The sequence below is a fragment of the Bicyclus anynana genome, chromosome 4 (genome assembly GCF_947172395.1).
Source record: "Bicyclus anynana chromosome 4, ilBicAnyn1.1, whole genome shotgun sequence".
NCBI lineage: Eukaryota > Metazoa > Arthropoda > Insecta > Lepidoptera > Nymphalidae > Bicyclus > Bicyclus anynana.
In genome coordinates this window covers 6,538,917-6,564,980 of record NC_069086.1, presented here as the reverse complement: position 1 = coordinate 6,564,980, position 26,064 = coordinate 6,538,917, and the positions used below count along the sequence as shown (strand labels likewise).

Genomic DNA, 26,064 nt, shown 5'->3' with positions numbered 1-26,064 from the left:
TATTAATAATACGTACTGTACGTATTGATTTTAATTACAATATTTATATACTCATAACATGGTGAGTTGTCACACTGTGCCGACTGTTGCCAATGTTATTCCCAATGACATTTTTTACTACCCTATTAGAAAAAATTCGTTAGGTTTAGTTAGTCCGGTTTTGGGGCAGCAAACACCAGCATACCTGACGGAACGAAAACAGATATCATTATTAGTAGATAATCAATCAATAAATAAAAAATATTTTCAATTCAATAGATTCAATTATTTGAGGAGCCGTGATAGCCCAGTTGATATAACCTCTGCCTCCGATTCCGGAAGGTGTGGGTTCGAATCCGGTCCGGGGTATGCCCCTCCCATGCACCTCCAACTTTTCACTTGTGTGCATTTTAAGAAATTAAATATCTTTATTTTTTTATTTTATTTTATTGTTTACAAGTTAGCCGTTGACTACAATGTCACCTGATGGTAAGTGATGATGTAGTCTTAGATGGAAGCGGGCTAACTTGTAAGGAGGAGGATGAAAATCCACACCCCTTTCGGTTTCTACACGGCATCGTACCGGAACGTTAAATCGCTTGGCGGTACGTCTTTGCCGGTAAGGTGGTAACTAGCCACGGCCGAAGCCTCCCACCAGCCAGACCTGGACCAATTAGAAAAACATCGGAAGGCAACCTGTATACCAGAGAATTTTCCCAATTATCTGCGTGTGTGAAGTTTGCCAATCCGCATTGGGCCAGTGTGGTGGACTATTGGCCTAACCCCTCTCATTTCTAGAAGACTATAACTGAACATTACCCGTCAACAAAGCAGTAGCTGTTAAGATAGAAATCCTTATTGAAGTTTTGAGCGGCGTAGCATCGCGTGATGTACACGCAAACGCCACGCTTGTCATCGGCATACGTCAATGTGGTGTTGTAACACTCGGCGTCTCCTCCGGCCGCTTTTGGTGGCTGTGCAAACAAAGAGGTTATTAGCAACACCACTTGCTCACACACACAGACGCAGGACACACAGTCACAGGTCGCTGCTATCCTAATCCTAATAATATTATAAACGCGAAAGTTTGTATGGATGTTTGGATGTATGTTTGGATGTTTGTTACTCTTTAACGCCACTACTTCTGGATTCTTCTGGATTGACACATTGGCTACTTACGTCATATTAGTTTTAGTTACAATACTTTCTGTAATGTTAATGCTAGCTACACTTCAAACTTATTATTATATATTAACTAGCGGACCCGGTCAAGCTTCGCTTTGACTTATGTGCACTTCTTCCTTATCCCTACCCTACACTATCCTACTTCTATCCATACCCTATCCCTACTCTACCCCTACTCTACCCCTGACCTACGCCTAATACCCTACCCTACCCTATCCTACCTGCTCATAAAAAAAATTGTTAATAAATTGTGAAAGCGTGTGTGTGTCTGTCTGTCTTTTAGTTTGTCCGTCTTTCACGGCAAAACAGAGCGACGAATTGACGTGTTTTTTAAAGTGGAGATAGTTGTAAAGGATGACATAGGCTACGTTTAATCTTTTTCTAACCCCCCACCCCCCACTTCCCTAAAATGACACTTCCCTACAGACTATTTGTGACTAAAAAAACCATGCATTATATTGGAGTTTACTCTTTAAGAATTGATTTTTCATATAATATAAGCCCCCGGTGTTAAAAAAATATGGGAAGTAGAATTCGATGAACGAATGACAGCGTTACGTTTTTTGTCCACAACCTATTCTGCGCACCTTTCACCGTGCGCTGCATGCTTATGTGGGCACGGTTTTTTTTTTGAAAATCCGCCCCTACCCCTTAAAAGAGGGTGTGTAATTTCATATGGGACTTTTCGCAGTTTTCAAGGTAGGAAGCTAACAAACGTTACGCAAAGGTAGGGTAAATGTTGGATAGGGCAGACGTAGAGTAGGGGTAGTGTGGGAGTAAGGAAGGGTAGCTAAGAAGCGCACATTAGTCAAAGCGAAACTTGACCGGGCCCGCTAATATATATAATGTAAGTAAACACAAAATTGTGCATTTGTGTGCTGTGTGGGATAGCTAAATTGGATCAATTTTGCCGGTGATTTTTTAGGCAAGAAATATAGTATATATATAAAATCGTTGGGTGAGATGGTAAGTCTAAAAATATATATGATCGAATTGAGAAACCTCCTCCTTTTTTTGAAGTCGGTTAAAAAGAATAGAAAGATTACTGTAAATAAATTACATACACGATAACTGCTCACGTGCATACTTATGTACTTACATTTACATCTTTTGAGAGCTTAAGGACGACTTCAGTCCCGTTTACTTGTAACACAAGAGAACCATTTCTGTAGATAAACGACGTCCACTCATATCCTTTTAGATGGTATTCTTTTCCCACACTCCAATCTGGAATAAAACCTTTATGAAAATTCCGTCCGAATGATATCCATCACGTTTTTTTTTTCCTTTTTTTTAATTTTATTTGCCTAATACGAATAAAACGTATACAAATGATGTTTTGCAAGTAATAAATGACAAAGGTCATTTATTACCTTTGACCTTTGTCAATTTTGGAATAAATGACCTTTGACTTTAAAAAGTGGGGGCTCATTTTTTTCGTTATTATATTTTATCTGTCTAATAGATTCAACAAAAAAAAAATATGTATTCGGTTGAATTGAGAGACCTTCTCCTTTTTTTGAAGAATTAGGAACAAACATCAGATTATAGGTAGATACATATTTAATAACAGCGCTGTTTTCGTACTGAGACATTCGATTCTCTATATATAAAAAAAATATATAATTATTATTCATTAACATAATAGTACTTAAGGTATATATATTAGCAATCGTTGAAAAATATTATGAAATCTGCATATTAAGGTAAAACTATGAGTTTTGAACTGTAGTATTTTGTTCTTTTTTCAGATTTGCTAATGCCAAGCTTAGCCTTAAATTAATTTACAAATAGAATCCTTGAAAAACATTTTAAATAGTCAATATTTTTTTTCATTTTGGTGTAAAAGCTGGTAAAATTGAAAAAACCTCCCACCAGCCAGACCTTGAACAATTAAGAAAACCTCAATCTGCTCTCCAGGACCTCCGTCTTGTATATCCACCGTGCATTCCAAGTCAACATCCTAATATTTTCCGCTAAAGTAGTAATTTTGTTTGTAGTTTTTGAGTTCTAAGATGCTTTCTGCCAGTTCAGTATATAGCCGCATAAAAAATCTGTCTTCAAAAAATGTAGCAAAATATTATAGTCTTAAAAAAAAAATTATTACTTGGGTTTGCAAAACCTCCGCCAAAACCATAAATATATGCGCCATCGCCTCCGTTATAGCCTCCGCCGCTGCCTCCGCCGTGACCGCCAGAACTAACGTCATAACCGGTAGCGGTAAAACGTTTAGCTATAAAAATAAACAGTGAACTTTATACTCTACTCAGTTCGCCTGAAAATCATTTATTTATCTCCATCGATCGTAGATCATTGGTTTCGCACATTAAGAGTGTGCAATATGTAATTTGGTGGTTACAAAAATGGTTCTGGATCTCAGATTCTGGAAAAGTGAGGAGCCTGATATTTGGGTAAATGATATTTCAAAGTGTTAGATTCGTTATCACTATACAAAATTTACAATTTGTAAAACTTTTCTCGATAGTTTATTTTTTTGAAAAATACATGATTTGCTCACATTTTGCTTTCAATCTCAGGAAAAGCAAACTTATTTTCTTACATTTTTGTTTTGTATAGAAACATAGGTATATATCTTGAACATGGCCATTTTGTTTTTCGTTATGTTGTTTAATTTACTTGCAATTAGGTAAAAATGGTTTTGGCGCTTACGTCATAAAATTTGCGTCGCGCGTCAATCGCTCCGTGCTTTTCACTCACGTGAAAGTCATAATTCGGCGTCTCGTTTGCGCTTCGAATTTTATCCATATCGTACCGACTAGTAAATTTAATAGATTTAGGTGACATTATTATAATTTAAACGTGAAATTAAAAATTTTACACCTATATCTGTACTATTATTATAAAAGCGAAAGTAACTATGTCTGTCTGTCTGTTACCTTTTCACGGCTAAACGGCTGAAGTGATCAAGATGAATTTTGGTATAATAGTAAATGGAACGTTGGAGCAAAACATATATAACTAAAATAAAAAAAGAAGGGGGTGTAAAAGGGGTTGAAAGTTTGTATGGAAAGTCCTTCATTTTTTGAATTACTCTTTTGATTGTTCATCCTACTAACATTATAAACGCGAAAGTTTGTATGGATGTTTGTTACTCTTAAACGCCGAAACTACTAAACCGATTTAGTTGAAATTTGGAATGGAAATAGATATTACTCTGGTTTAACATATACGTTACTTTTTATCCCAGAAAAGTCCATGGTTCCCGAGGGATTTGTGAAAAACTCAACTTCACGTGGACGAAGTCGCGGGCGTCTGTCAGTTAAATATAAAAGTGAACTCCAAATGGTTTCCATCATGCGCACTTTATATAATTAAAACCTTAATATTTCGATAGAAATTGATAATGTGAAATATAAAATATCATACTTGTTTAACTTAAACTCGTCTTCAAAAATTTTTAGATGTATAATAATGATACAAAATTTACAGTTATTTCGTCAGAAAAAAACAAATTTCCGTGCCATGCAATTAACAAATCAGTGTCTGAAATAATATAGGATTGACATACTCAATGTGTGCTAACTACTTGATGAATCATCTCAGGTAGAGGCATTTTTTGATTAGTATGTTCTTTTGTTCTTATAAGATAAAGATAAAGATAAATATACTTTATTTGCACACCACAAAGACAAAAACAAGTGAAATAAAAAACAAATTAAGAAGAGATCAGCATACAAAAGGCGGCCTTATCGCTAAGTAGCGATTTCTTCCAGGCAACCTTCGGTTTAGGAAAACTTAAGGACATCAGCAGGTGGCGTAAAACAAAAATAACCATAGTATTAGTAATACACATACATACAAATAATTTACATCCTAATACATAAACAATAGTACACAAATACCTACAATAATGAATAAAATACATATCAAAATATACTAATAAATCTATACTAATATTATAAAGAGGTAAAGTTTGTAAGTTTGTAAGTTTGTAAGTTTGTAACAATTTTTTGAAATGGGGTAATCTTCGGAACTACTGGACCGATTTTAAAAATTCTTTCACCAGTAGAATGCTACGTTATCGGGGAGTGCTATAGGCTATATTTTATATTTCTATCATATATAACTACTGAGATATCGCGGGTTTTCTCTTACAGGTCAGACCGAAAAACTTACTTATTCGCATGCGCTGCCTCAACCATTGCGTATAACTGAAATAAATGTATGGAGGCTTTTTGAACCTTTAAAAGTTCTACAAAAAAGTCCGCGACACCATATATCTATCTTTTATATTTTAGCAGATATAGTACCATTAGTATTTTAATAAATTATTTAAATTTTAAACTAAGGTTTACGTCATTATTTACACAACTAAACTTAAATCCTTATCAAAATGAATTATTTAATAATCACAAGGATATTATAGAGATAAGATTTGCCCTTTACAGTATGTTAATTAGTTATATAGTTTCGGAGATAATACAAAATTTCTGAAAGTCGCAGAAATGCCGCTATATGACGCCCCGCGGTTTCAATTACGTGGTTCCCGTTCCCGTATGAATATGAGGACCAAACATAGCCTATGACACTCGCAAATAATGTAGCTTTCTATTGGTAAAAGAATTTTCCAAATCGGTCCAGTAGATCCAGAGATTACCCCCGACAACCACACAAACTTTACCTCTTTATAGTATTAGCATAGAAGTCGCTTGGCAAATTATAGTCTTTTGGTCATTGCACCACGCACAAAAGGCTGGACCAATTTTGCTGAGGGTAGGGATAGGATAGAGGTAGGGAAGGGGTAGGATAGAGGTAGGGTAGGGGTAATTTAGGGAAAGTGTAGGGTAGGGTAGGGTAGGGTACGGATAAGGTAGGGGTAGTGTAGGGTAGGGGCAAGGTAGAGGTAGGGGAAGGATATGGAACGTATAGGGTAGGGGAGGAGTAGGATAGGGGTAGGGTAGGGTAGGGTAGGGTAGGGGTAGGGTACGAGTAGGGTAGGGTTAGGGTAGGGATAAGGTAGGGGTAGGGAAGGGTTAGGGTTTGCGGTAGGGTAGGAGTAAGGTAGGGGTAGGGTAGGGGTAGATTAGGGGTAGGGTAGGATAGGGTATGGATAGGTTACGGGTAGGGTTATGGTAGGGTAAGGTGGGGGGAGGGAAGGGTTAGCATTAGGGGTAGGGTAGTAGTAAGGTAGGGGTAGGGTAGGGTAGGGTAGGGTTGGGTAGGTTTACGAGCAGGGTAAGGTAGAGGTAGAGAAGGTTACATCAATTTTTACGCGGACGAAGTCGCGGGCGTCCGCTAGTACCTTATATTGAAAAGAAATAATATATACACATCGTCTTTACTGCACCAGATAATGAGTCTTTACGGCATTTTTAAAAATGTCCAGTGTCTTTGATTGCCGTATGTTTAAAGGGAGAGCATTCCATAACTTAACGGCTTGCACAACGAAAGAATGTTTATAAAATTTCGTCTTATGCACGGGTAAGCATAGAGTTAGTAATCGACACTGTCTCAGTTCAGACTGCACTCCCTGAAACGTAAATTTCTCCTTCAGATACACAGGAGATTTTGGATTAAAAAACACACAGTACAAAAGTGAAAGTACATGCAGATCCCGGCGACGACGAATAGGGAGCCACTTGAGCTTCTGACGGAATTCAGAAATATGGTCATATTTGCGTAGGCTAAATATGAACCGAATAGCAAGATTTTGAAGTCGCTCAATATCTTATGTATGAGTAGTACAGATGTCGGTATCATCCATACTTCCATTGTAAAAATGCGAAAGTAAGTCTGTACCTGTCTGTTTTTCTTTTGTTTTAAATTGTCTTCTAATTAGAGATGACCGATACAGACAGATTAAACAATGTTGTAAAATTTGTCTGTATCGGTAAAATGAAAATAGGAATTTGTTAAGGAATATTTGTCATTTGAAAATGAACACTGTCTGAATTTTTTATTGAAATACTCTGCCTCCGATTCCGGAGGGTGTTGGATCGAATTCGGTCCGGGGCATGCACCTCCAACTTTTCAGTTGTGTGCATTTTAAGAAATTAATCACGTGTCTCAATCGGTGAAGGAAAATATCGTGAGGAAACCTGCATACCAGAGAATTATCTTAATTCTCTGCGTGTGTGTCTGCCAATCCGCTTTGGGCCAGCGTGTTGGATTAATTAATTGCCTTGCCCCTCTCATTCTGAGAGGAGACTCGAGCTCAGCAGTGAGTCGAATATGGGTTGATGACGACGTGCAGTTGTTTGGAAATTGAAGTTAATTTTAAGTTATATTTCTCACAGCTATCTATGTGTAGGCATTTGATAGAAATATCAAATGAACAAAGATAAAGAAATAATATGACTGAAAGCTTACTCGATTGAACAAATAGTACTGGTCCTTCGCTTGAATCCACGCTTAGACCTCCTCCTGTGAAATAGTAAAAGAGAAAGTCATAAATTAGTCAGATACAAATTTAAAAATGAATGAACATATAACGTTGCATATTGTCCTAATATTATTAATCAGCCTACGCCCCGCTTCATCCTTCCACATTCCCGTAAGAGCATGAGGAAAAATATACTCCTAGCCTATGATAGTTTTTTTTTTTATTATCTACAACAAAGATTCCCAAAGTGGTCCAGCTGGACCCCCAGGGGTCTACGGAAGACTCGGTGGGGTCTAGGTTGACGTGACTAAAAATGGGGGTTCACGATTCTTAAGCGAGGGTCCACGAAAAACTTATCTGGTTTCAAACCGATAAATTAATGACTTCCTTGTGCTGTGAGTAGAATATCAAAAATTAAAGTGTATTGAAATAACTTTTTGCCCGGACAATTTTACTTCTTGTCATCCACTCACAGCACAATCAATTAATTAACTAAGTAATCAAGCAATTGTTAACGAGTTCTGGATAGAAATTTAGCAGGGGTGCACGGGAACCAGTTAGAATTTAGATTAAAAAGTGGTTTAAGAGAAAAAAAAGTTTGGGCACCTCTGATCTACAGGTTAGCCCTTGAATACAATCTCACCTGATGGTAAGTGATGATGCAATATAAGATGGAAGCGTGCTAACTTGTTAGGAGTAGGATGAAATCAACACTCCTTTCGGTTTCTACACAACATCGTACCGGAACGCTAAATCGCTTGGCGGTACTTCTTTATCGGTAGGGTGGTAACTAGCCAGGGCCAAAGCCTCCCACCAGCCAGACCTAAACCAATTAAGAAAATCTTAATCGGCCCAGCCGGGGATCGAACCCAGGACCTCCTTCTTGTAAATCCACCGCGCATACCACTGCGCCACGGAGGCCGTCAAATGATAATATATATTAAAAAAATATTTTCAAAATCGGTTAAGTTGATACAGAGATTACCCCCACATTACCACAAACTTTACCTCTATACAACATTTTTGTATAGTTAAAATAGCAAACACCCAGTAGTTACCCGCATAGATCCCGTTCCCGTTGGAGTATGGGGATAAAATATAGCATAATGACCCTCACAAATAACGCGGTTTTCGTATTGGTAAAAGAATTATCTAAATCAATTCATTTGATCTAGATAGAGTTGTAGGGGGATTACAGCCTATACATGTAAATAAACCGATTTAAAACGTTTTAAATAAAATTCTGCAGTTTTAAACCGTTTTAAACGGTTTACCTGCCTACATTATGCAGTACACGTAACATATATATGTATATAATATTATGTGTATACCAAACTATACATATTAAATATATTTTAGATGAGTGAGTGTAGGCTAGCTGGCAAGAGTAAACGAAAGTGCAGGAGTGTGAGTTTGGTTTAAAACCGATACAATATGATTAGGATCGTTTTATACCAAAAAAAAAAAGTTTATTTACTATTTACCAACACAGAGTTTTTTTCAACAGATTTTAGCTAAGTAAGTATATATATGAAATAATTAGGTAGGTATATCACATAAAACACATAAAATTGTTTACAATTTTTTAGGTAAGTACTCCGTTGTATCCCTACTCTCTACCTAGATAAAATCAAGAAAATGTAATTATAATAAAATAATACGAAGTCGTAAACACATATGGTTTATACTGAAAAAAAAAAAACGTTTTTATTGGTTTTAAACGGGTTTTTTTTGTTTTAAATGGAATGGATTAATTGGTTTTAAACCGGCCTTACGTTTTATATAACAGCCACACAAACTTAACTTTTTTATAATACCAGAATTTTTTTTTAGATTTTGATACAATCCTTGACTACAATCTCAATTCTCACGTAATAGTTTACATCGAGTTTCACGCGTACGAAGTCGCGGGCCTCCGCTAGTAATTATTATAAAATATGCATATACTGATTTTATTTGTATAACTTACCAGATGCGAAGACTGTATAAAACGGTATCGAAGATGATTGCTTATATGGCAAAAAACCTGTAAAATAAAATTGAGTATCAGATAATTAAAATTCTTGTAGGTACACCAAAAAACATAATACATGTGTGAGCTTTTAGCCATGTTAGGTACATATAGATTTTATCTCTCTCTCATGATCAACTCAAATCGGATTGTCTTTATAACTACATTTATTAATTTTCGAAGCTTTTTGTAGAAAGAGAATAGAAGAAGAAGCCCTGATGAAAAATGTCTATACAAATATTATGTTGATTGTTACTTAAACTATTTGTGAAAACCTCATTTCTATCGGTTTAGTAGATCCAAAGATACTAACAGACATTCAGAATAATAATTTAAAGATTGAAATTTTGCACACGCTCTGAGTTCTAATGACAATACATGACAAGCTAAAAAACGTCATTACAAGTCCAATATGGCGGACTCTAAAATCACTTGTGAATTGGTATGTAAGAAAATCTTGGAATCTTAATTTGACCCACTTCCCCGTCTTCGATTAGGATGAAATTTTGCACACGCTCTGAATTCTGATGACAATACATGACTATCTAAGAAACGTCATTACAAATACAATATAGCAGCCTCCCCAAGATGATGGACTGACTGTTTGAAATCCACCCCATGATATAGATATCAAATTAAAGGGTTTGCTGTGTAATTGAAATTTGCGAAAAAAATAGTCATGTGACCTAAATACATTTGTTATTTTTTGTGCGTGCTAATAACGTGTTTTTTAGTTTTTTTAACTATTTAAAGTTACTTATTGATAATAATTTCTTCGGCGACGCAGCTCGAGATCGTTATGCTTGGAGGTCCATGCAAGAGGCCTATGTCCAGCAGTGGACATCCATCGGCTGAAATGATGATGATGAATAATTTCTTGAATGAACGAAACGCCTGACCTAGAACTCGAACCTCATATTTAGCAACCACTTAGGCTAACTGTACGAGATAGTATCTTTTAGTATAGTTAAATATATGTTTGCTTTTAACTCACTTGGTTCATCAACTTTATCGACGTCCAAATCGTCCACAGCATCAGTTTTGTTCAGACGGACGACCACCAGCGACGTCAACGACGTCACGAACGAGTACTAGACGTAAAAAAATCAATAGCACAGAGATACATAAGTTTTTTTTTTTTTTATTCTTTACAAGTTATCCCTTGACTACAATATCACCTGATGGTAAGTGATGCTGTAATCTAAGATGGAAGCGGGCTAACTTGTTAGGAGGAGGATGAAAATCCACACTCCTTTCGGTTTCTACACGACATCGTACCGGAACGCTAAATCGCTTAGCGGTACGTCTTTGTCGGTAGGGTGGTAACTAGCCACGGCCGAAGCCTCCCACCAGCTAGACCTGGAACAATTAAGAAAACCTCAATCGACCCAGCCGGGAATCGAACCCAGGACCTCCGTCATTAAATTCACCGCGCATACCACTGCGCCACGGAGGTCGTCAAAAGTTATCATTTATATAACTAAAACACAAAATTGTATGTTTCGATCATTATAAGCTGACAACTTTATGGTTTTGTTTTTCATCCAACTCTATATTTATAAGCCTGCCTTTTTTTGAAAATTAATAAATTATATTTTAAGAAATAATAATTGAATTGTGTGGTTTCGATTCAAGCGAATCTATCCCTGTATCCAAGTGGCACGTCGATTCTCTTTCTACGATCGCAAACGCTTCGAAAACTAGAAAAATGTATGGGAATGACAGACCTTGATCACGTGACCTGTCGATAGCAAATGTCATTCCCGTACATCTAGTTTTCGAAGCGTTTTCGGATCGCAAGCATGCATCGGCATATTGGCCAAGGCTGCTATGCCGAGCGCTTCTCACTTTACCCCCATTCCGAGGCCAACTATGATGCGACATGCGATAAAATATGAGGCGATGAAAAAAGCTTCTCTTTAAAAAGAAGTTATATATGCATTCTATGAGTGCAAACATACACAAATGTTTACTTTTGTTTGATTTATTTTAAAAGAGGATTAATAAATTAGTAAGTAAAAATTAGTAAGTACCTTTAACGCTATAGCAAGAGCTTTCTTCTCGGGATTGTCATCTGTGGCATCTTTATCGGCAACGTTAATGTCCGCGTCGCGTTTGTCCAGCAGCTGCTTAATAGTCAGGTACGCCCAGAGACGTTCTAAAGGCAGGAATTGGTCCTTTGAACGCGTCACTGGCACTTTGTTGTTGATTTCGTAAAGTCTCTACAAAAAAAAAATCAATCAGTTCTGAGAAGTATTCCACATAAAATATATAGAATTTGCTGATTTCGGGGTGCTGGCAAGAGACCTGATTGATTGTCACTGGTTTCCTGGGAATCGGGGCAGGCCTTTATGTGGGACAAGCGTTGACACATTGGTTCCGTGTCACAATTCAAGGAGACAGTCAAGACCGGGAGCTTTCTCCATAAAACTTCTACGAATTATTTATTGTCGGCTAGTTGCCTCGACTGGTGACAGAGGGCTCGTTTTCTGCGGATCAACCTGGTTGAACGTGGAAATGAAGCCAGTATTCTTGCTACGATTCTACGTGGACATGATTTGTATAGCTATATTCAGCCTTTCTTGATGAGTACTGTTTACCAAGAAAGAAATTAAAAATGAAGGTAGAAAACGCATGTTATTTCACAACTTATCTATTTTAAATTATGTATGGTTTGTTTATAAAATGTTATATAAAATATATTTAACATAGCTAATTACTTCTAAGCTTACTAATCAAGTTTATTTTCATTAATTGAAGAACAATTTAATTATAATTGTTATTAGGTGTGAAATGACTAGTATTTATACCCTCATTTTTAATTTGTTTGTTGGTAAACAGTATTCATCAAGACAGTCTGTAGTATAGATAAGTCAGCTTAAGTTTGCTATTGTATTGTTTCGTCCAAGAATTGTATGTTCAATACAATTATGTGGTAAAAATAAAAAAAAATCTGCTGGCAACAATTGTAATGAGCACTTACCGTGCTACCATCTTCTTCACCTCTTAAGCCACGCACTTGGGGTGTGATTTCTCTGACGTCCTCTGCGATTCTTCCAACTACTGCCACTTCCGAGCCGTGATTGATTGTACGAAATTGGCTACGACTGACCGACCCTTCCTTTATCTAAAATGTTTATGATATAAACAAGATGTCTATATAGTTTGTTTAATTTTTCAAGAAGCTCAACTCTCCAGAGGCGAAAGTATCTAATAGATATGTCATATGGATAATTTTATTTTGGATTTCAAGCCATCTGTGGTAGGTAGGAATTTCCCATTTTATGAAGGTTTGTCAGCATTGCAAAGATAATAATTATATAGCAGCAAAATATGGAGTTTACAACATGGTGGCTTTGGAAGGCAGATTTCATGGGTCCTTAGTTGCTCAAGTATAAAATGTAAGATTTTGATATTTTCTACGGAATATCATAAGAAATAGTCTTAAGATCTCGACAACCCTTCGAAAACCACCACTAAAGATCAAACTTTGAAGGCCTTTAGCGAAGAATTGGCAGGGTTTCGCTTCGAAGGTCCATTACAAACCTGTCGGCGAGGATAGACGAACTTCACATCAGAGAGAAGCGGTGTAGACACTTGTCGGTAGAAGTCGTGCAATTGGATTGCTGCATCCGCTGATTCATAGATGTACCGCATGAAGCCGTGATTGCGGAGGGCTAGTTGGCGCAGGAATACGCGATCCGCATCGTCGCCTGTTATAAAGGACGGTAATTATAAACCTACCTATTAAATAAGCAATTATCTATGACAAATAAAGAAAAAAATCTCTTGCAATTGCAGTTTTATTGGAAAATATTTCGATTCGAAACATGAAATTGACTTTATTTCCCGACCTCTCAATCAAAAAAAGGGTCTCCCAGGGATTTGTTAAAGGGCCTTAATTATTCCTCAGTTACATAGCTTTGTTTGCAAAAAATATAAATATAATTTATGTGTTATATTAATCGCAGAAGGAACATCTGACAATTTAAAGTAGCAAGAAGGTAGTATAATTATGTATAATTGCTTATATGCGTATATACGACTATATCTGCGTATTTAGTACTATAATCTAACATCGTATGACGGTGACAGAAAAAAAAACCTGGCTGTGTTTGTTGAAGGTTTTTGTCATACTAATGTTTCGAACCGTCTATAAGATATATTTTAAAGTCATTTTTATTAATACAAACATTAACTACAAAATCAGCATTGTATAATAAAGAAAATTTTAATTTGATTTCGATGAAATTATATACACATATTGTATTTAAATCGCTTGATTTACCAAAAGCAATTGTAAATAACATCGCTGGTTTCAAGCCAGAATTTTTCTCGGAGATGTAAGCCACGATACGGTCTGTATTTCTTTCTTCCGCGACAGGAACTCCATCCGTTAAAAAGATAATCATGGGCTCCACCTCATCTACAAATAAAAAAATATTATTTATATCTGCACCCACAAAAGGCATGACACTTATCAATAACACAATAAAGACTACAAGCCCTTGAACAAAAATTGCATGTGTAATGACCCAACGTGAATAATGCTTAGAAGGCCTTCTATAGTTACTTTAAACTGTATACTTTTTACTGGACTTGAATTTACTTACGAGTATCAAGCAAGCCAGTGGAATTAAGAATAAAAATATTATTAATAATGATAGCAATGACATTATTTTTGAGCAATTTATTTTATTTAATGAAAGAATCTTTTTATCTGGTCAACAGAAGGTCGATCTAACTTGGTTGATCACTACTATTTAGTAAAATGTGGCGTAGGATACAGACAGAAATACTCCTGGCTACTAATTAATAGTCCATACGGAATATTGATTAATAAAGTATTTATAATTTATTTAAATAAAGATGATTGCCTAGATGTTAGTAAAAATGGTAAAAATATATTAAATTCTTTTTTTACTTACTGGTTTTTGGTTCAAAATTTGTATTATTTTTTGATTCCGTTTGATTTGACTGATGATGATCAAAAACTTGGACAAGGGTCATTGCGCTATCAAGAGCGTTATAGATATCAGTACCTGTTCCAAGACAAAATTGTGTAAGTATAAATGGTTTTGCTGTTCAGGACCTTGTATAAGATCTAACGGGAACTCGAGGTATAAGAAATGAATCAATTGGGTATAAGGAGTAGGTAAATTAATACAAAACATTAACTATATACTTGTACTTCAATTGCGTAATGAAGCATTTTTTTTATTCTTACAAGCTGGCCATTGACTACAATCTCACCTGATGGTAAGTGATGATGCAATCCAAGATGGAAGCAGTATAACTTGTTAGGAGTAGGATGAAATCGACACTCCTTTTCGGTTTCTACACGATATCGTACCGGATTGCTAAATTGCTTGGCGGTACGTCTTTGTCGGTAGGGTGGTAACTAGCCACGGCCAAAGCCGCCCACCCACATGAGAACTTCAATCTTGGGGATCGAACCCAGGACCCCCGTCTTGTAAATCCACCGCGTAAACCACTGCGCCAGGAAGGCCGTCAAAACGGTTACATTACAATTTAGTAGGTAGATAACAAATAAATATGTACCTCCACCAGTAATCAATTTTGAAATAATAGCCTTTGCTGCAGCAATATTTTCTGGCGAAGCATTTGCAGGTGGTACCAGAGTTTTATTATTTACTTGTGTATTCATATCAACTTTTTGCAAATTGTGAACCTGTGAAGATAACTCTCATGTATCATATATTCTAAAGTAAATAAATATTACTAATGGTCACGTCATAATTACTGTAACATATGAATTGAAATTAATGATGCTGATGTAATCTTTTGGATTTAGTTCGGAGAGAATAGCGTTCATAGCTTTCTTCAGTTGCTTGATTTTGATTCCCCCCATGGAAGCTGATGTGTCAAGAACAAACACGACGTGCTTTCTAAGAGGCGGTAAGGATTTCGGGGCGAAGAAGTGGACAAAGTAGCCGTCATTAACCTGAAAGACAGAATTAATTAGCTTTATAGATTCAAGATCACAACCGACAATATCAAGAATAAGTTCTATTTAGAAATCTAATAAGATAAAAATCTTGACATACTCGTATGTAAATTTAGATTATTAATAAGTAAGAAATAATTAACTCAAAAGTGTACTAGGATGGTAAAGTATATACTTAGTACTAAATTGTGAAAAACTAACAATATTGCCATTGATAGATCAGTGGACCTATAACCTTTACCTTCGATATTCGGGGGACGTAGGTTTCGATCTGGTCAGGACCATGCACTGTCCAACTTTTCAGTTGCGTGCATTTTAACAAATTAAATATCACATGCTTTAAACGGTGAAGAAAAACATCGTGAGAAAACTTGCATACTTAAGATTTTTCTGAATTCGCTTCATATGTGAAGTCTGCTAATCCGCATTGGGCTAGCGTGGTGGACTATTAGCTTAATCCATCTCATACTGAGAGGAGACTCATGCTCGACAGTGAACCGAATATGGGTTGTTAATGATGATGAGGAAAATTTATTGATTTCTGTGGACTATAAATGGAACTGGGTAATTTTGTATTGTGTAGTACCGATAAGCTGCAGTTTTAAAGGTGACTCACCAGAACTTCTCCATTCTTAGGCTGATCTACATCATATTGAACTATGAACTGTCCCAGTAAGCCCTCGTCTTTATTTACTTCTTCTTCACTATTGTAACCAATATCTGCGGAATCGGCATCAGCTGGTAGCTTACTTTTTTCCTAAAAAGAACAATAAGAATTATTTGGACTTGTATGTTGATACTGAACGAAATCCAGCTTAAACTTAATATTTCAATACATTCAGTGAACTGATTATTATACAAAGATCAAGCAATCGAACAGCGGTGTGATCTAATATTGATATACACACGTACACTGATTGACTTAAAAGTCATCACCATGAATCATTTCAAAGTTAATAAACAATTTATTTTACTACTAATCCCTGAATTACATACCGCATATATTTCAGCCAGTCTCTTCTGTTCTACCAGATCAGGGCGGAAAGTAATAGTAGCTTCTCGCTCATTGGTGCCTCTTTTGATAATGGCTTTTGCATATTCTGTAATTTGTAGTTATTTTACTTTAATATTGAATTGTATGTTGTAAATAGAAAAACGCTGAACAAGCAACATCTTAACAATTAATTGTTCTAAATATGCAATCTTTGGGAGCATCGCAGCGTTTTACAGTATGTTCAATTTCTTTGTATTATTTTAAACTGTTTAACTACACTTATAAAATCAATTACTTACGTGGATCTTTCTCCGTAGGATCAACTTCGTTCCCAGTCCTCAACTCTGGTACTCTCAGAACAGAGATTTTTTGCGATTCCTTTATGTGTATACCGACGTCCATTTTAGGTACATACATGCCAGGGAGTAGGTTTATAACATGGTTGTATACGCCATTTCGACGAATTAAAAACTCTTCATATGTCAAGCGATAAGTTGCATTACACCTGCCCTCTACGTTGAATTTTATCGTCATGTGATTCGAGTCTCGAGCTCTGGGTTTTAAATGATAAATAAGTCATAAAATGTCTTATTGAATAATTGAAATCAGAATAACATGTTTACTTACTTGGCAGCAACGTGAGCCGCGGAGTTTCCCTGTGCAACCGCGTCATTGTAAATTTTGTTAGCGTCTTCCTTTTCCTTTACATAAGCTTCATAGTTTTCGTTAGCGATGGTCCTAAAATCAATACATCGTGCTGGTAGTGTATCTTTTTAACAGACTTCAAAAAAAAAGGAGGAGATTCTCAATTCGATGCGTATGTCGTTTTTTTTTCAATGTTTGTTACCTCATAACTTCGTAATTTGAAAGAAAGAAAGAAAATAAGTTTATTAACTTTTTAGTGTCACAAACAGAACATCCTATCTTAGATAATATATGACTGTCTGTGACACCAAACAGAAAGGGTTTCCAGCTCAGCATTAGCCGTTCATAGCAAAAAAGCAATGCCCAGCGCTGATTTTCAGCTGAGACCCGGATGACGACACAGTCAGTTATAATTACATTTCTTAGACAATTTTGAAAAAAGTATACTTCCAGATTGGTCCCATTTAATTTTCATAAAAATCGGTTTAATAATTAATGATCAAATAAAAATAAAATCTTTTTTACAAAAAAATTTAAAGTTTAAATCACAAAATAAACTAAAATGTGAAAAATATCATGGTATGTGCTACCTTCTGATCACTTTGAAGGCGGTGCCAACACAGTGATGCATTAACTCAAGCCGACTTAATACTAAAGTTTTAGTATTTAAAGACAGTTCTTTCTTGTGGTTCATTCAGAAACGGCTTTAATTAGTTCGCCACTGGCTTGGCACCGCCTTCAAAGTGACGAAATGTAGAACATACGATGTTGTTCTTCGCTTATTAGTTTATTTTGTGATTTTGAAGACAGTTAATTTTTTTGTTAAAAATATTTTATTTGTTATTATTGTTGCACATCGCAGTACCAACCGGCTCTATCCCGAAATAAATGCCAGTTAAAAACTCTAACTTACTAAATTCAGTTCTTTGCAATTATTTTTGAAAATATATACTTGTACATACTCATGACATATTGAATGAGCTGCTGCTTTACCGACGTTAAGTTATTAATGATATACATACATAGTAAATCCGCTGATGAAGGCAGTTTCGGGTAGCAATATATTAAAGCTGGCTTCCTTCGGCCGCTTGCCGGGATTGTATACTTTGCATATGACGGCCGTGCGAGCGTAGCGCAGAGCGATCTCGGAGCGCACGCGCATGTGCGTCATCTTGATTGTAGCTGAGGCATCGTCGTCTGTGTCGTCATCCTCCACTGACTGTGGAATAATCAAACAACAAGTTGAGTCAGCTAGCCTATTCGCTATCTTGATCTTAACAACCTATTAAAATTGTCTAATTTCGTAGTTCTCAAATGTAACACTAGATGGCGTTAGTAGTATGTTACCTCACGGCAACGTTTGAAGTTTCAAATTGTGAATAAAGGCTCATACGTTCAGGGTATAATGCTTATCATTTCCCACGGCGAAAAGACGACCCTGTACAAATACAAAAATAAACATCAAATAAATTTATAAAATGTTATTTACCTACTGTGTGTTATCCACCAGTAAGCACCGGATAACATTTTTACATAGAATCTCAATTTCGTATATGTAATAGAATGTAATCTAGAGTACGACATTTATGGAAAATTATTCATCTTTCATAATTATTTATTCGTCGAGTTATTATTGTTTTTAAGATGTATTCTGCGATTCTTGGCGGAGACAAATCCAACGAATCAGAAACCATGAAATTCGGTGCAGCAGATCTCGAGTTATAAGTGTTGTAACAAACCCGACTTTCTTTTATATATATATATATATATACATAGATTTGTGTATGTCTCTATATTCCTCTATGCGCTATATGTATATTGTAAGTGTACGTAAATAAATAATAGTACATTATTTTATTACCTATATAAGTGCGTTAAGTTAAAAATTACAGCCGAGGCGATATTGCAGCTTTAATAGGGAAGCAGAGGCTGTAATTATCAAAGCGCACGTATGTCATACGACGTTTTATAACACATTTGCGACGAAACACACTTTAAACCATAGAATTATTAGGTACTTGTACCGAATCGTAAATCTATGCCTTTAACACACTTTCTGAAAATAAATGATCTTTGCATGTTTTCCATATGATGACATTTTGATATGCTTGTCATTTTTGCACAGATAGCGAATTGCGTTTGTTTTTTTTTGCAAATGCACCAAAAACAGCCAGTGCTAATAAAGTAAATTAATATTTTTGTGTTTCTGACAGATAAATGGTTGACATTTATTTTCAAAATTAGTTCTTACCGGACTCAGAAGTGATTACAAAAATAAGAAAACTAATGTCGAACAAAGGTATGATTCACAACATTCAGGACAACTTAATTAGCAAATCTAACTGTAACCAAAATAAGACCCTAGAATGGCAGATAATGACCTTGAGTGAAGTCACGCATTTGTGAACGTTGTGTGTAGGGTTAAAGGATCCTTTGACTGTTAACAAACACTCCCCTTTTCCACTCAAGTCACTCTCCCCGCCTATCCCAAGTAACCCATAAAGAATTACACAACAAGAGATGTGGACGGCTCGAACGCCACGAGCACACAGAAGCCGTCCGTCCGTACCGCAAGTCGTTGCAACGTGGCGATAACATATTAAAATGAAAGAATTAAATGTTTTTTATTATTATATTTTATCTCACAAAGTTAATTTTATTTATAAAATGTTGAGCACTTTGCACTATATGACATAAAAACTCTTTGCCAAGATTTAAAAAGTACCGTTCTTTTTTAGACGGATGATAAAGGTTTTATATTACATTACGGCACATGTGGATTTTACTTTACATTACGGCACATGTGCGTAATGAGATACATTACGATAATGAAATTGGTGAAATAAGCGATAGGTACTTTACGAGTAAATGTGTTTTAAATAAATATTACACATATATATACTTACATACATACAAGAAAACATAACCCTTCTTTCAGTCGGGTAAAAATCCCCGATTGCTTATAGTACAAATACACTGAAAAGAAAAAAAACAATTTCTAACCAGAAGTATAGAAAACATTATTAGAATATTAAAAAAAAAATAATTATGAAAGAAAGAAAGAAAGAAAGAAAAATGCGTTTATTTCGAAATTATGCCACACATTATTTTAGTGGACTCAAAGATGATTACAAAAATAAGAAAACTAATGTCGAACAAAAGTTATGGTTCACAACACTTGTCAGGACAACTTAATTAACAAATCAAACTGTAACCAAAATAAGACCCTAGAATGGCAGAGAATGACCTTGAGTGGAGTCACGTACTTGTGAACGATGTGTGTAGGGTTAAAGGATCCTTTGACTTTTCCACTCAAGTCACTCTCCCCGCCTATCCCAAGTAACCCATATAGAATTACACAACAAGAGATGTGGACGGCTCGAACGCCACGAGCACACTGAAGCCGTCCGTACCGCAAGTCGTTGTAACACGGCGATAACATTCACAATACCTCCAGTACACCAGGACATCCAGGACAATACCCTGCGATGTGTGGCAATTTCAATAACGTACCTATATAATTATGAATTTTTCAATTAATTGCCATTTTATTGTACCTGTCGGTCAACTACGGAGCACGCATCTAAAGTGTTTTTCATATAGCATGGTGCGGGTGTCTGTTTCGCTCTTTAAAGTCGGTCGCGTTACGCGATAATAGTACGTAATAAGGACGTTACAAGGCAACTGTCATAGTACCAATGCTATCTGAAAAACACTTTTAACACTTTTGTTTATATATGTATGTCAGGTATTATGATTCTTCTTCTTCTTAAGGTGCCTCTCCGACTAGCGAAGGTTGGCAGTCAGTTTCTTGAACTCGTCTCAATCCTACGCGAGGCGAAATAATTGTGCGGCGCTCGCGATCCCGCACCACTCTCTGAGACTATTCCATACTGACGACTAGGGAAAATAGTGCAGTGGTTTCCCGTTGCCTTCTGTATTATGATTAAGGATGTATAAATAAACGTATTTTAGAATTTAAACTATCGTGAGTGTTATTCATATAAATTTAATTATGAAACACGGCTAAAACTCACGTGATATACCTGTAATCTATCAATCTGCATGATATCTGCAAGAACTTATGATTAAGGGCCTCTTAGGGGTTCCGAATTGACGTTGTATCACGTAAGTCTTATTATCGTAGTGATAAATTAATATAAAAAAGAATGAAGATGAGTGATAGCCTAGTGGATATGACCTCTGCCTCCGATTCCGGAGGGTGTGGGTTCGAATCCGGTCCCGGGCATGCACCTCCAACTTTTCAGTTGTGTGCATTTTAAGAAATTAAATATCACGTGTCTCAATCGGTGAAGGAAAACATCGTGAGGAAACCTGCATACCAGAGAATTATCTTCATTCTCTGCGTGTGTGAAGTCTGCCAATCCGCATTGGGCCAGCGTGGTGGACTATTGGCCTAACCCCTCTCATTCTGAGAGGAGACTCGAGCTCAGCAGTGAGCCGAATATGGGTTGATGACGATGACGAAATTAATATAACTAGAGGTATGTTAAAAACTTACAGTAACATCCTTTCCGACTACTACTCTTTGGTCATCTACTGTTGGGAAGTTGGGGAACTCGGGTAACCCAGCGGACGCTTCCAGTGCATGGAGTGATAGAACAGTGACGCACAGCGCCACCAGCCACCAACTCTTCATATTGTTGATCTATAGAAAAAAAATATAGTTAAACTAGCGGACGCCCGCGACTTCGTCCGCGTGGAATTTAGTTTTTCACAAATCCCACGGAAACCATGGATTTTTCCGGGATAAAAAGTAGTCTATGTATTAATGCAGGCTATAATATATCTTTATACCAAATTTCAGCTAATTCGGTTCAGTAGTTGAGGCGTGAAATAGTAACAAACATTCATATAATCAAAATCATCAGTTTTCGCAATTCTGGGGAAACCATGGATTTTTTCGGGGTAAAAAGTAGCCTATGTGTTAATCCAGAGTAAAATATATTGGCATTCCAAATTTCAGCTAAATAGCTTCAGTAGTAGCGGCGTTATAGAGTAACAAACATCCAAACATCCATACAAACTTTCGCGTTTCTAATATTAGTAGGATAGGATACTGGAGTACATAATATGATTTAGTAAAGGCTGTGAGTTACTCGTCCGGTAACCGACAAAATAATATTTATTTTATTTTTCCGTGACCATCTTAATTTTTTCAGGGTGCAGGGTGGAGGGGAGGAAAAATAATTTAAAATGTTTAAATGTTCAAATAGTATTTCTTTCGTAAATAGATCATAAAATGTGTCCCGTATACGCATCCTTATTATTATGACGTAGCCAAGTTTTTTAAAATGCAAGGATAGGTAAAGGAGTGTGATAATAAAAAAAATATTGTGTTATAAAGGATAGTCGCAATTATTTGAATTAAACAACATAAAAATATTTAATTTTTTAGTTAAAATATATTAGTTATGCAGTTTGGCTCCTATAGTTGGACTCGTCAACAACTTGAAGTTATGGGAAATACTTCCGAGCATCCTGTATAATGTATTAATACACTCCAGTTGTGAGTATCCCACCGCCGTGGATGCAGAAAGCAGGGTCGTCCAATAATGATGATGTAATCAGTAGTATTTTTAGAGAATCGCGAAGTTCGATGTCTCTGCTACGTTTTTTAAAGAGCATTGAACCTTGTAACTTCTACCTTTTATGTTCTGTGATTGTACCTACTAATTCAGTTTTTCACCAATCCCTCGGAAACCATGGCTTTTTTTCGGGATAAAAAATAGGCTATGTGTAGATTCACAACCTTCCAATGAAATCTTCCAATGAAAGTCCCGCCAAAATCGGTTCCTCCGTTCCACAGACAGATTAGGAGATAGACAGATAAAAATTTTAGAAAAGCTTGTTTGTGGTTTGGTATAGTGTAAATAACTTTATCGGATAACTTGAAATCACAGGCAGATACTTACACAGTATTGATTAGGTACTTCTATCTATACTAATTTTATAAAGCTGAAGAGTTTGTTTGTCTGTTTGTTTGTTTGAACGCGCTAATCTCAGGAACTACCGGTCCGATTTGAAAAATTCTTTCAGTGTTAGATAGCCCATTTATCGAGGAAGGTTATAGGGTATATATCATCCCGGTATTATTACGGGTACGGGAACCACGCGGGTAAAACCGCGCGGCGTCAGCTAGTTCATTATAATATCTAAAATTTTGCAGTTCAGTCATTGCCCCATCGCGTATCTAAACTTACTTTTCCTTAAACATAAAGTTTAAGGAAAAGTAAGTACAACAGTGAATTAAAAGACAACTTTTGAAATGATCAATAATATTATAAGGACTAGCCAACGCCCGTCACTTCGTAAGCGTGAAATTCAGTCACAAATCCCGCGGGAACCATGTTTTTCAAAAGTTCATGTTGCTCAATAACCTGCTCTATTTTCAATTAAAATCAAAAGTTCAGTCCGGACAAACAGATAAGACATATAAATTTAAAAAAAAAGCTTTATTGTGTTTTATTATCGCAAATAACTTTACACAGTTATTTTGAAATCACAGACAGACACTTAAATTTTATTTAGGTATATATATGTCGGGGCTGACCACTCAAGCTACATCTACCACAGAGTCACTGAAGTCACGGAGCGTAGACAGAGAACCTCAGAACATCCGAACATCCACATCGATCGCATATCTATACTAATATTATAAAGCTGAAGAGTTTGTTTGTTCGTTAGTTTGTTTGAACGTGCTAATCTCAGGGACTACTGGTCCAATTTGAAAAATTCTTTCAGTGTTAGATAGTCCATTTATCGAGGAAGGCTATAGGCTATATCGTATATCCGTGTTCTTACGGGAACGGGAACCACGCGGGTGTCAGCCCCGACATATATGTACCTTTATTTGCACTTTATATTGAATTTACGCGTTAGAAATGCTTAAAATACTGTCAGGGGCGTAGCTAGTGCTGTATATGCCGTTTCAATGATAGGTAGGTATCTTCAATTATGCAGTTCGATCGTCTAAACTTATTTTTCCTTAAATACAAAGTTCAAGGAAAATTGATACAAGGCCACAATATACAGTAAAGGTGAATTAAAGGGCAACTATTTTTAAAATAATCACCATGCTAACCTTTATATTAATTTGCTCTTTGAGGATAACCTATAACTTCGATTCATGCATTTCAACTGACATTTTATGTTTTGTACAGGAGAAATTGTTTAAAAATTGAGGAGTAAAAGGTTAGCATGGTATAGACATGTAATGCGTAGGAAAATCATTTTACTAGAAAAATGTTGAATGTGCAAGTGGAAGGACATAAGAGGAGAGGAAGGCCAAAGAAGAGATGGTTAGATTGTGTGAAAGAGGACATGTGTGTAAAGGGAAAAATGGAAAAGATTGACAAATTTTTCCGACCTCACTTAAGTGGGATAAGGGTAAGGAGATGATGATGATGATGATAAAGTATTATTATGATGATGATTAATATATTTACACAATTAAGTACGTACCTGTCGACCCGAAAGTTTCTTATCCTTCAGTATGTTTTTAGTCTCTGCAAGTTCTTTAACACCAATAGTTTTATTTGATTAACTTACTTAAACAGGCCAGACGCAAGTGACTATGACAAAGAATGAAACACTAAATGCGTATAAAGATGAAAAAAACGAAGTAAAATTTTCCTCGTCGGAACCGGTCGCAGGTACTAAGCGAAACTTGTAATGTGATCGTATAGTCTATAGTATTATACTTATACTTTCTCATTAAAGTGTTAAAAGGTATAAGGAAAAGTATCTAGTAATTTATTGTGCTATGTAAAATCAAAAAATACTTTCATTTCGTATGATTACAATAAAAGGAGATCATTCACGCTCCATACATTTCTGGGCTCTTTTTGGAAAGTGCCGGCCAACAAAAAAAAATGGCACGCCTCGTTAGAATTAGCCATTTGGAGCAATAGCTAATATGGCATAAAAGTTGTAGGAGGGCTCTGAACCAATTTATACAGGTTTGACGATTCGTTATTTCCATACATTTTGTTGATTTTCAAAAGTTCCCGCCAAGAAAAAAACTGATACGTATCGTTAGAACTGCCCATTTGGAGCAATAATTAGTATGGAACAAAGATTGTATTTCTAGTTTTTTATTCTTAGCGGGCACTTTTAAAAGTTGACAAAATGTATGGAAATAACGAATTATCGAACCTGTATAATTTGGTTCAGAGCCACCTGACAACTTTTATGCCATATTAGCTATTACTTCAAATGATTAGTTCTAACGATTCGTGCCATTTTTTTTCGTTGGCCGGCACTTTCAAAAAGGGCCCAAAATGAATGATCTCCTTTAAGGTATTACTTGGCGCAAAGATTTTATAATAGAGATATGTCACTAGCGCATCAGAACTCAGGCGAATAAAAACGACTAATTGACCGCATTTCATTGAGTCGCATAGTAAACAACGAAAGCTATTTAAACAATACCTAAATGACGGGGAACAGACTAAATTCCACTTCTGATTATGGAGAAGCCATAGTTTCATTGAAATAATTACGGCCAGAACCGCTGACCTGACATTGGTCATCGGCTCTGTCATTTGCACTATGTTCACTTTGCATAGCCTCACTGATCGCTTACACAATTAACTACTCATAGTTTTACTATTTATCCTGATACATACGGTTTGTCTGTCGTCTAGGTTCTACGCTTGACGTGTCAAGGATGGCAGATACACAAAGTAGTACTATCAATCACTAACTGAATGATATCACTTAACTTACTACTACAGTTCTATCCTCTAACTTTACTATTGATCAAGGAAATCACTGATGCTGTCAGATGGAAACCAGGATTAATTGTCATAAGGCAGTAGGGGCCACTACTACGATCGGAATCACGGTCTGGCAACCGCTAGTAGCAGGATTAAGACGTCTTTTACAGTTAACCAATACCCCCTTCTCCGATCGTG

At 36.2% G+C, this 26,064-nt stretch overlaps 1 protein-coding gene across 1 annotated transcript; it reads right to left on the bottom strand.

The window, feature by feature from the left end:
- Positions 1–24,770, bottom strand: LOC112058419 (inter-alpha-trypsin inhibitor heavy chain H4). Its single transcript, XM_024099238.2, has 21 exons — positions 24,611–24,770; positions 21,648–21,794; positions 18,148–18,344; positions 17,108–17,218; positions 16,780–17,033; positions 16,483–16,586; positions 16,103–16,243; positions 15,283–15,483; positions 15,081–15,210; positions 14,447–14,560; positions 13,807–13,944; positions 13,065–13,231; positions 12,502–12,645; positions 11,552–11,740; positions 10,513–10,609; positions 9,477–9,533; positions 7,495–7,548; positions 3,272–3,397; positions 2,264–2,391; positions 799–953; positions 1–184 (listed from the first exon to the last, which is right to left on the bottom strand). Exons 2-21 carry the CDS (start codon positions 21,783–21,785, stop codon positions 118–120), a joined length of 2,712 nt encoding a protein of 903 aa, XP_023955006.2. The 5' UTR covers positions 21,786–21,794; positions 24,611–24,770; the 3' UTR covers positions 1–117.
- Positions 24,771–26,064: the final 1,294 nt, after the last annotated feature.